At 60.4% G+C, this 11,087-nt stretch overlaps 2 protein-coding genes across 4 annotated transcripts in view; both read right to left on the bottom strand.

Annotated features, from left to right (window-relative positions):
• Positions 1-1,615, bottom strand: part of SH2B2 (SH2B adaptor protein 2) — a 20,980-nt gene extending 19,365 nt beyond the window's left edge. The window contains exons 1-2 of one of the 2 annotated variants that reach the window (XM_034988570.1): positions 1,485-1,615; positions 528-632 (exon numbers count right to left, since the gene is read on the bottom strand). In XM_034988570.1, coding sequence (XP_034844461.1) covers positions 528-632; positions 1,485-1,527 — 148 coding nt within the window. In that variant the 5' untranslated portion in view covers positions 1,528-1,615. The remainder of the gene's footprint in view (positions 1-527; positions 633-1,484) is intronic. The other variant, XM_034988569.1, reaches the window with a different exon arrangement.
• An 863-nt stretch (positions 1,616-2,478) lies between these two features.
• Positions 2,479-11,087, bottom strand: part of CUX1 (cut like homeobox 1) — a 352,323-nt gene continuing 343,714 nt past the window's right edge. For both annotated transcript variants that reach the window (XM_034988566.1, XM_034988567.1), the window contains exons 16-23: positions 10,885-10,951; positions 10,061-10,173; positions 7,362-7,478; positions 6,141-6,224; positions 5,573-5,629; positions 5,092-5,172; positions 3,682-3,746; positions 2,479-3,402 (exon numbers count right to left, since the gene is read on the bottom strand). In XM_034988566.1, coding sequence (XP_034844457.1) covers positions 3,333-3,402; positions 3,682-3,746; positions 5,092-5,172; positions 5,573-5,629; positions 6,141-6,224; positions 7,362-7,478; positions 10,061-10,173; positions 10,885-10,951 — 654 coding nt within the window. In that variant the 3' untranslated portion in view covers positions 2,479-3,332. The remainder of the gene's footprint in view (positions 3,403-3,681; positions 3,747-5,091; positions 5,173-5,572; positions 5,630-6,140; positions 6,225-7,361; positions 7,479-10,060; positions 10,174-10,884; positions 10,952-11,087) is intronic.

The following is an 11,087-nucleotide window of genomic DNA, read 5'->3' as shown; positions in this document are numbered from 1 at the left end:
CGGCCCCGCCCCCGGCGCGGGCCCCGCCCCCCGCCCGCCTTGGGCCGCGCCGGCCCCGCCCCCGGCGCGCCCCCAGGCCTCCGCCGAGCCTGAACCGCGCCCGCGGCTGGTGCTAGCTAGCTTCCTTGGGGCTGCGGCTGCGGCGGCCGAGCCCTGGGGCTCAGGGGGTTAGGAGTTGGCTGCAGCCGCCCCCTTTGGGGCGAGAGTCATCCCCCCTGCGCGGAAGCGTGCCCCGGGAGCGCGGTGGGTGGGGGCCGGGTGGGTGGCCCGAATAGTGGGGTGTATGGGGGCGTGGGCGCCCCTTTGGGATGGGCGCCAGGCGGAGGCCGCCGCTGTCCTGGACCTTACGCCGCGGGAACAAAGGGAGCCTCGAGGAGGCCCAGATGTCGCAACAGGGGAAGTCGACGTCTGGTTCTCATAAATCCCGAGGGCGAGCACCACGCCCTCTCCTTTCGGCGCTCCCCCTGCCGGAAATAGCCCAAGGGCTACAGGGCGGGGAAGACCCGAGCACTGCCCCATCTACGCACCTTCACAGTGTCGGGGAGACGGGCGCCACCCGAAGAGATCTTCAGAGGTCAAACGGGGCTGATGGGGGGCAGACACAGCCCTGGCTCCTTCACCATCGCTGGGTTCTGTAGCCCCAAAACCCAAGGCATAGGTTAGGGCAGAGACCACTCTGGCTAAGAAAACAGACTCCTGCTGGTCTTTGCAGAGCAATTGTGGACTGACCCCTGGCAAGCTGGGGCCTCCAGGAGGCCAGAAAGGGGTCCGGGAGGAGTGGGAGGGCAGCTCAGACATCAGACCTATTGCTTGCTCCTGGGGAGAGGGGGCAGGGCGCCGGAGCTCCTGCTCCCGTCCTCTCCTTTGCCTCCTGCCCCAAGCCCTCAGCCCCCACAGGTGGTCAGATCAGTTCTCCCTGCCCTTACTTAGCCTTCTGCAGCTGCTAGCTGAGAGTGCCTCCATCTGTTGCCCTCTTCCTCCCAGAGTGATCCCTGACCTTTGTGGAGAGCCCTTTAACCTTTCACAAAGCCCTGTCACCTCTGATTTCCCAGGAAGCAGGACAGGCAAAGAAGGGTTTTTATCCCAATCTCGGAGATGCAAAGGGTGGGCCTAGAGAGGAGCAGTGGGTTGGTGAAGGTGGAGACTGGCCTGGAGCCCTCGCTTCCTGCCCCCCAGCCCTGGGCTGCCCTCTTCCAGGGTGCTGAAGCAAGGCGGGTCTCGTCGGAGGTCCTGGTACCTAGTCTCTTCCCTTCCACACACACATGAACTGCCCTCTCAGCGGGACCCGGCCAGCAGACGATTAATGAAAGCTTAGACGTGGACCGGCTATCGACTGGAGCCGCGCAGAGGCCTCGACTGCTGGCTGAGAACCAGGAGGTCTATGAATGAAGCCGGGAGAGCTGGGAGTGTGTGTGGGTGGCCTGGCTGTGGACCCCACCCTTCTGGGAGATGGGAGAGCCTGCCCCCCCCACCCACCCACTAACCTGGTTCTGGGTAGTGGGTTGAGCTGTGCCGGTGGGCTGTCATTGGCCAGGGAGGGTCCTGGGCAGGACAATAGCTCTGATCCCCAGGGAGGAGGAAGTGAGGAGGAGCCAGCTGTTTGTGACTCGGACCCACAAGGAGGAACTGGTGGGAGATGTGGAAGTGGTGGAGGGTGGAGGGTGCCAGTGATTGGCCAAGACCAGCTTTGTCATGGTGACGGGAATGAGAGTCAGGGAAAATGGGTTCATCTGGGGTCCCTGATGGGGCAGATGGTGGGGGGTGCTGAGGATGGGACTCCAAAGAGGTGCCCCTGGATGTATAAGCTCTAGAGTGTTCAGGACTAGAACTGAGACAGGGCTAGGACAGGGGACGCTGGCCCGGTGCACTGTGGGGTGGGAGTTGGGTGTGGAGCCAGCTTCAAGGGCCACATGGCCAGTGGGGTAACGCCAGCCACCACAGACCAAGAAGGAGCCCCTCGGTCTGGGTGGGAAGAGACCCACGTGAGTGGAGCTGGGCTAGGGCTGACCGGTGGCTCGGTGCAAACCCGACACTCAGGGGGCTTGGTGGGCATGGGCTCTGCAGTGCCTGGCAAGCAGGGACCCAAGGGACAGGGGCACAGAGTGCATGCCTCCAGGGCACCCAGAAAGGGAAGGAGGGATTCCCCAGGAGCTGACACCACACTCCGACACGCAGCACACATCCAAATGCGGCCTGATAGGTTTTTTTTTTTTTTTAAAGGAATAGATTTCTCTTTTTGATCGGGTTGCTTATCTGCTCAAGAGAACTCAGACATGGTGGGTCTGGGTTCCAGCAAAGGTCTGGACCCACTCCCGGAATTCCTGGGGGATGGGAAAAGGAAGAGAGCTCCCGTGTGCTGGGGGTCATGCGTCATATCAGCAGAGCAGCTGAAAGGTCCAGTCCCAGCTCCCAGGCGGGTCGCTGCAGGCACCCACGGGCTACCTGGCCCCCCGGAGTCGCAGAGCATGGGCACCAGCGTAGCTGCAACCATGTGTTTATTCGAAATGTGCAAAGCTGAACGCGCAAGTGCAAATCTAACTTAGGAAGATCAGCCAGTGGCCTCAAGGTGGCCATGCTAGGGTGGTCCACGGCCCGTTCTGCCCTGGCTGAGAGGCACCTGGGCCCCTCAGGCCAGTCCTTGGGTCTGAAAAGCCTGGGGCACAGGGGCTCACTGGAGATCCCTCCTTGCCTAGAAGCCAAAATATCTTGCTAAAGAAGAAAGCAAAACTCACAACGGGTCTGGGGGCAGGGAGGAGGTAACAGAAATGATCCCACGCCCTCTGGGGCTTCCCCTCTTCTCAGGGTGGGGTGGGGGTGGTGACAAAGGCAGGACTCAAAGCCTGCTGGCCTGTGAGGAAGGGCCCTCTATCTCTTGGGGGGAGGTGGTGGTGGTAGATCGTAGGGGAGCCCTAGGGGATCTCAGACCTGGCACAGAGAGGCCCAGGGGATCCCAACTGGGTGAACCATGGCCAGAATCAGCAGGGACACAAATCAGCATCACAGCTGGCCATGGGAAGTGACTGCCACCAGGGCTAGTGGTCAGGCTGTGGGCGGGGCCCAAGCCAGGTCCCCAGCCTAAGATGGGGCTGAAGGGGCCCCGCTGACTCAGCCTGGCTGGGCCTCGGGGCCTTTTTGGATCTAGGGGGCCTGACGTGGCTGACGTTCCCTTAAGGGGGCCCAGGGGGACCTGGGGCCTCTGGCACGGGTGGGTGGAGGGCAAGGGCAGTTTCTGTGGGGAACTCTTCAGGGAAGTCTAAGTCATTAGAAGCAGCTGAACAAGCAAGGGGTGGGGGGTGCAGCCATCACTGTCGTGTTGGGGAGGCCCGAGGACATCACTGCCACAAGTCACCGGCTGCCGCCCCGTTGTCATTCTCATGGAACTTGTGCAGGTGATCGGCGAACCTGTTGGGGATAGAAACCTTTGCTTAGACCAAAGGTAAAAAGGAGGGAAGTGTGTGTGTGTGTGTGTGTGTGTGTACACGCGCGTGCGCGCACGTGTGTGGGGGGGCGCGGGGATCCCCAGGGGGCGTGCACCCCGTGACAGGGTGGGTGCTGGGGAGCTGGGGGCGGGCCAGAGAGGGCGGCAGTGGTGGAGGGCTGGGGGTGGGGGGCACAGGAGGAGCTCGGTGGTGCGGCGGGGCTCAGCGCAGGGGTATGGTGGGACTCGGGTGCTGTCCTCACTTCTTAGCGCAAAAGGTGGCACAGTCCCTCTCCATGCTCTCGCTCCACGCCAGCTTGTAGAGCACCTGGCCAGGCAGAGACACAGTGAGCTGTCCGTCCCCACGCACTGCCCCTCCTGCAGCCCACCTCTAGCCCCCGGGCCTGGCCTCCCGGCCGCACAGGACGCTTCTCCTGGGCTGGGCCCCGGGCAGGAGGGCCTCAGAGATGTCCCTGTGTCCCCGCCTGTTTCACACACGGTCAGGCAGGCCTCGCCGTGAGGGGACTGTCCCTGACACTGCTGTGGGTGACACTGGCAGGCCGGGATCTGTTGGGCCCTGGGGTCAGGGTTGGAGCCCCGGCTAACCACGGAGGGGCCATCTTGCCTGTGGCCTCGCTGGGGACGGGAGTCCCCGAGGCTGCAGCCTTCACGGGTGCCCTACCCTCTCCGATTCCCTGACTCAGTGGACGGCAGACTTGCCCCAGGACGGTCAGTCTGTACTTGAGGAGATTCAGCTCAAGATATCCCTGCCTGTGGGGCGCCTGGGTGGCTCAGTTGGTTAAGCGTCTGCCTTCGGCTCAGGTCATGATCCCAGGGTCCTGGGGCAGAGTCCCATATGGGGCTCCTGTTCAGCAGGGAGTCTGCTCTCCCTCTACCCCTCCCTCCTGCTCAGCTCTCTCTCTCTCTCATGCTCTTTCCTCAAATAAAGTCTTTAAAAAAAAAAATAACAGCATCCCCAAATTCAAAATATTCCTTCTCAAAACAAAACAAACAAAAAATTAGGGGCGCCTGGCTGACTCTTGATCATTTTAAGTTAGAGCCCCACACTGGGTGTAGAGGTAACTTAAAAATAAAATCTTAAAAAGAAATTTTAAAGAATATTCCTTCTCAGGCGCCTGGGTGGCTCAGTTGGTTGAGCGACTGCCTTCGGCTCAGGTCATGATCCTGGAGTCCCGGGATCGAGACCCGCATTGGGCTCCCTGCTCGGCAGGGGGTCTGCTTCTCCTTCTGACCCTCCCCCCCTCATGCTCTCTCTCTATCTCATTCTCTCTCTCAAATAAATAAATAAAATCTTTAAAAAAAAAAAAATATCCCTGCCTGTGCAGCCCACCTGGCTGTCCCTTAGTAGAGTCAGTCAGACCCGCTTCCCTGCCGGCCTCGGGCTCCCACAGTGGCCATGCCCTCCCCCGACGCCCCTCCAGGACGGGGCCGTGGATGGAGTCAGCCAGGCCGTTTCCACACAGTGGCCGAGCTGCTGCCCCAGCCAGAGGGCCTGATGGGTGGGCTCGTCCCCTTGAAGGGGAGAGAGGTGGCCAGGAGCACAGTGTGGCCCGGGGTTGGCCCAGGGTGCCAGGCCACAAGACTGACCCTGCTGCCCTTGGAGGTCCGGGAAGCGTGGTGAAGGATCCCTGGCCGCCTGCCTGGATACTCACCAGGAAGACCAAGCAGTGCAGGAATAGCGTGTAGAAGAAGCCAATGGTGCGTGCCATCTTATTGGAGAGAACCAGTCGCCCCTGGGGAGCAACAAGGCGTGGCCTGGGGGTGGGGCAGGCCTCACCCACCCCTGAAGGGCTGCCCCAGGTTCCTGCAGTGAAGGACCCGGGGCCGCAAGAGGAGGGACAGCCCGCTGTGGTCTCCCACTGTATGGGCTGGGAACCTGGGCCACAGGAATTCTAGGGAATGGCTCCCCCTGCAGCACAATTCCAGAACCCTCCAGGAATGGTACTACCGGACGAGCTGTCCTGGAGGGGAAGGGACCCTTGTTCTAGGTCCCATGGCCACTCCTGGCAGCGTCTGTGAGGGGTGAGTGGGGTCCCTGGGACTTCTCCAGATGGGACCGAGGGCAGATGTCTTTGGAGGCCCAGAGTCAGAGGTCCCGGCGTGTCCCAGCTGAGCACAGAGGAGGGAACTCACCATGCTGAGCGTGGCCTTGTCCCAAGGGCTCAGGCTCAGGTACCTCCGCTGCCGCTCCTGAAGAGGGAGGGAGGGTGAGGGGAGGACCCCAAGGGCCCCATAGGCCCCAGCTTGCTGCAGAGAGGGACGCCAGCGGGCTGCTGGGGGCCTCCCCGGTGTCCCCTTCCACTCAGCGTGACACCCTAGGCTCGCCCAACGTCTGTGAGCGGCTCCCGGGACAGCTGCCTCCCTCTGCCCTCTCGGAGGCCACATGACACCGGGGGCCCTTCGCTTGTCTGCCCGACCCCCGAGCAGGCGCATGGGGTTAGCCCACTCCCTATCACACACCCTCACGTAGCCACCAGGTATTCCTGGCACCCTTGGCCCGCCCGGGGTGCACCCTGGGCCTCCATGGAGGCTGCCCTGCTGGTCTGGGGGGTGTGTGGGGGGCAGTGTGGCGGGGAGCAGGGTGAGGCTGGGCAGGGCTGCTGGCATGAAGGCATAGGGCAGGCTGAGGCCTGGCGAGCTGGTGGGTCCTGCAGGCTTCCCCACAGCCCCGCCAGTGAGCAGCCTCTGTGGGCTCACGCACCCGCTTGCTGAAGGAGGAGAAGGGGTCCAGGCGCTCCTCGTACTGGGAGGAGTACCGCAGCTCCGTGTCGTCACTGCCTCCGCTCTGCATAAGGAGGAGAGAGACCCAGTCACTGAGGGCCCAACAGGAATAAGGCAGGGATGAGGCATCCTGAGGCTGGCAGGATCACGGGGCAGCCTCAGTTTCCCCATCAGCACAGTGGAGGTGGGGGAGGGGCCCCACGCCCTAGAGCTGGGAGAGGGCCGGGTGACAGCTTGAATGTGGCCAGGGCCACACGTGCAGGAGCATTGCCCAAGTTCGGAGACTTCCCACCAGGCTCTGGGCCACGGTGACTCAGGGCAGGGAGAGGGAACTGAAGCCCAGTCTGGGGCCTGAGTGTACATCAGACAGGGCTGGGCCAGTGCGGGCCAGTGGGTCTGGGAGGGGTTCACAGGGAGCGTGCAGGGTGGCTGTGGGGCACCAGAGCCGGGAGCCGGGCACCCCCACCCCAGCGCGGCACTGGGTACCGTGTACTAGTTTACGCGGAGTCTGGCGCCCTCTGGTGGCCTGAGTGCAGTTCCAACAGGTGGAGTGGGGGATGGGGCGGAAGGTCTTGGCCTCTGGAGGCCCCCACCCTGAGTGTCACTGCTCCCTGAGCTTCTACAGGCCACCCTGTCTCCCCACAGTCACAGAAGGGTTTCCTCCCACGAGGGGTTCCCCTGTGAGGCCTGGGGGCTGAGAGAAGCCAGGGAGGGCCCTCCGAGGCCCAGAATGGAGTGAGTGGGTTTTTATTCTGTTTTCTTGATTGGTTTGGGGGATATTGGACCAAAGTCTGTTTTGTTTTGTTTTTTTAAAGAATTTAAGTTTAGAACATATGGATTCCCCAGGGCCTATCCTGCATGCTCAACAGCCCTGGAGTTAAACCCTAGGATCCTAGGATCTGCTAGTGGATCACTCCCATTTCATAGAGGGGACACCGGGGCCAATGGGCCTGGAGCCTGTGAGCCCTGCCTCTTGCTGAACCTCATCACCTCCTGGCTGTTCTGACAAATGAACTGCACAAAGGCCACACTGTGGGGGACTCTCCCCAGCTCAGGGAGGATAGCTGGCAGGCAGGGCGGGCTGGATGGCCCCCAGTGCTGCCCAGCAGGTCACTGCCCCCAACCCTCTTGCCTTGGGGGGCCTGGTAGCCCTCTCTCCTTGCCTGGTACACCTGGGGCCGAAACAGGGGAAGGCACTTACACGGCCCGGGTAGCTCTGCAGGAACTTGATCTTCTCAAAGAGCTTGATGTTGTCTGCACGCAGGCTGTCCAGCTCGCTCTGCAGGGCCTGGATGGTGTGCTGGGCCAGACGGTTCTCCTGGGGGCAGGTGGGCAGGTGGGCGGGCCGGCAGGGCCCGGGGGGGCGGGGGGGGGGTGGGGAGGCTTCCAGGCTGACACAGGTCCTGCTCATCTACCTAGAGCCCCTTCTTTGCCTGTGGCCATCTCTCTGACCTTCTAGATTCTGGCAAGTCCCCTTCTCCTCCCGTGACCCCACCCCAAGCAAAAGACAGATTTGGGGTCAGGCTCCTTCATGTCTTCTTTGTTTGTTTATGGTATCATCAACCTTTGAAAGAACTATCGAGATGTAATTCATATAACAAACATCACTGTCTTTAGGTGTATGATTCTTTTTTTTAGTATATTCGCAGTAAATATGGTGAACCATCCCAACGATTTCATTCCACAATATGTTTGTTACCCCCAAAGGAAACCCCAAACCCATCAGTCCTTCCCTCTTCTCCTACCCCCTGGCAACCACTAATCTTTCTGTCTCTTTTGATTTGCCTCTTCTGGACATTTCATATAAATGGAATCAGACGCTATGCGGTTTTAATGTTTGCTAATCCAGGAGCAAATGAAAAAGGACCTCAGTTTTCAGCTTATCCAAATGCTTAAGTAGGTGTTTTCTTCATACTGTCAAAAAGATTCAAACAGGACTAAAGAGTACACATTCCTCAAACAATGAAGCGTAGAATTATCCCATGATCCAGATATTCTACTTCTGGGTAGCTACCCGAAAGAACTGAAAGCAGGGACTCCAAGAAATATCTGCACATCCCATGTTCATGGCAGCACGGTTCACAGCAGCCAACAGATGGGAGCAAACCAAGGGTCCCTTGATGGATGAATGGATAAACACAACTTGGTATACGGCACAACGGAATATTGCTCAGCCTTAAAAAGGAAGGACATTCTGTCACCTGCTACAACATGGGTGAAACTTGAGGACATTCTGCTCAGCGAAATACACCAGCCACACAAAGGCAAATACCGTATGATTCCACTTACACGAGGTCCCTAGTGTAGTCAAGTGACAGAGACAGAGGGTAGAAGCGTAGTGAGCTGGGGATGGGCTGGGGGGGCGCGGCGTGGAGTTAGTGTTTGGTGGGGACAGAGTCTCAGTTTGGGAAGATGAAAAAAGCTCTGGACTTGGATGGTGCGGATGTCTGTACAACAACGTGAACGTACTTAATGTCCCCAAACTGTACACTTCAAGATGGTTAAGATGGTGAATTTTATGTTATGTGTGTTTTACTACAATTTTTAAAAAGTCAGTACCTGATTAAAAAAACCCTAGATTTTTTAAAGCAAAAGGTAGAATACTGTAAAACACTTTTCCTTCCACTTAATCTATTTTGAAGGCCTCCTTTTAAGGGCTGCCTGGCATCCCGTCGCATGGCTGTCCCTAGTCCCCGAGGGGAGTGTGAGCGTGAGCGTGAGCAGGCCTGGCCATGCCCCCGTTTGAAACCTCTTGCCCCGGAGCCCAGGTCACAGGAGGTCCCTCTGGAGCTGGCCCACCCTTGCCACTGGACCAGCAGCAGGCCTGGCCCGCTGTGGGCACCCAGTGAATGTCAGCCTCTCCCTGGCCCCAGCCTGGAAATCCCACGGGCACAGCTGTGGGTTTGGAGAGGAAGGGTCTAGAAATTCCATCATCAGCTCAAGCAGTGACTCTTGGAGAAGGATGGAAACCTTCCGGGCTCCTGCTCACACTGGGAGAGCTCAGGGATGACCTGGCCTGGCTCTGGGGGATGGGGAGTCTGCGGAGTCCCCAAGGCCGGGACAGCGCCCCCTCCAGGTACTCCTCTGGTCTGTCACCAGGCCCTCTGCAATCCGGATCCAGCGCTCACTCCCTCTGTGGGCACGCCCTGGCCTGGCCTTTGTGTCCTGGACATCCCTTGCTCATGCTCCCTTCACTTCCTCCCTGACCCCCTCTCTTGTATCCTGTCCCCCGTTTCGGGACCCCAGCCACCCTGCTGGCACCGCAGTCACCCCAGGGAGGCACCTCACATTACAGGTCACCTTCGCAGACCACCCCTTTCTTGTGGCGCCCCTCCAGGAAGGCCCCCAGCCGGGTGCTCTCCCAGTCCCACGGGGCTCCTCAACGTTTCCCGGTTGCTCCTCCTTATAGGGCTCAAGGCCCTTCCTCTCTCTGCCCTGCCCTTGTCTTCAGTCCCCCACCTGATTTAGATGTTTCTTTTTGGACGATGGTGACCACTCTCCAGTCGTCTTCCCAGGCCAGGTTCTGTCCTGAATTGGCTGCCGAGTGACCCTTCTTACCCTCCATTCTGCCGGTGTCACTCCCTTGCTTAAATCCTTGGGTAGCACCCCAGCCCGGCAGTAGGGCCCTCTGGGTCTTATTCCTGCAGCCCTGGCACAGCCTTTCGGGCTTGTTGGCCCCCTGTCTCTGCTCACCTAGTCTCCTCTACTTTGAGTGTCTAAGTCTTCTTTCAAAGCCCAGCGTGGCAGAACCTCCTCCAGGAAGCCCTCCCTGACTGCACAGAACAAATCTAACCCCTCTGTGGTTTATGGTCTGTGACACAACTCTCTGGCCCGAAGCCTGTGGGTCCCCCACTGTGTCCTCAGGTCCAAGGGCATAAGGGAGGGAAGAATGTGACTCACAGCCTCCAGCTCCTGGTTCCGGGCACGGAAACGCTCCCTCTGGCTGGAAATGATGGAGAGCAGAGAGTCCACCTGGCCCTCGGGGAGGGTGCCACTGGCCAGTGCCGAGGGTCCTAGGAGGTGGAGGAGAGCGGCTTGGGGTGGCGGGAGGCAGAACTCACCAGTGGGCCCTCAGGTCGGGCAGCCCCAGCCCAGAGGGAGCTCTGGCCAAGGACCATGAGGTAGAACACCCAGGTTCTGAGCACAGGTGCTGAGAGGCCAGGGGAGGGAAGGGATGTCCAGGGGAATAGGGATCCTAGAAGGGGAGGGCCCCAGGCCCCCACTCCTCAGTCCTTGGGTCTGAGACCCCTGCATCTGTCGGAAGACCCCCCTCCCCTCCGCTCGCTCCTGGGGAAGTGCAAGGACACTGGGAAGCCGTGAGAGCCTCCCTCCAACGTCCTGGCCCATCAGCCCAGGTTCCTCCTCCATACTGGTACCCGAGCAGGCCACCTCCCCAGCGGCGCTGGGAGCTCTCTGGCTGCATCTCTGTGCTGAGGCCTCCCTGGGGAGCTCACCACCAGCCATCAGCCGCCCACAGGCCATTGGCAGGGCAAAGGGGGCCAGGGTCCTGGGCGGGGGTGTCAAGCTAAGGCATAGAAGGGCAAGTGGCAGACCCAGCCCCCTCTCTTCGGTTGGTGCTGCGTTGCTGGGGCGGGGGGCCCTGACCTTCTTGGAGGGCGGGGAGTGCTCTTGAGGGATCAGGGCTGACGATAGCGCCTCCTTTCTGCTTTCCCTGCCCCCGCCCTGCCCATCGCTGGCTCCGAGAGGGGCCAGCCCCTCCTTACCATAGAACAGGGCGGTGGCCTCCTTGATGGGCTCTGGGACCTTCTCCAGGCCGTGCTCAGCTGCGCCCTGCAGGTGGGAGGAAGGGGTAGCTGCTCCCTATGTGCCACCGAACGCAGCCTTTCGGGATGCCAAACAAGTGGGGGGCAAGGGACAGGTGGGGTGGTCTGGTGGAGGCACTGGGCACCCCAGCGGCCACAAGGGG

Source organism: Mirounga leonina, unplaced genomic scaffold (genome assembly GCF_011800145.1).
Source record: "Mirounga leonina isolate KUSES-001 unplaced genomic scaffold, KU_Mleo_1.0 Mir_454, whole genome shotgun sequence".
Lineage (NCBI taxonomy): Eukaryota > Metazoa > Chordata > Mammalia > Carnivora > Phocidae > Mirounga > Mirounga leonina.
This window is presented reverse-complemented; position numbering and strand designations above follow the sequence as displayed.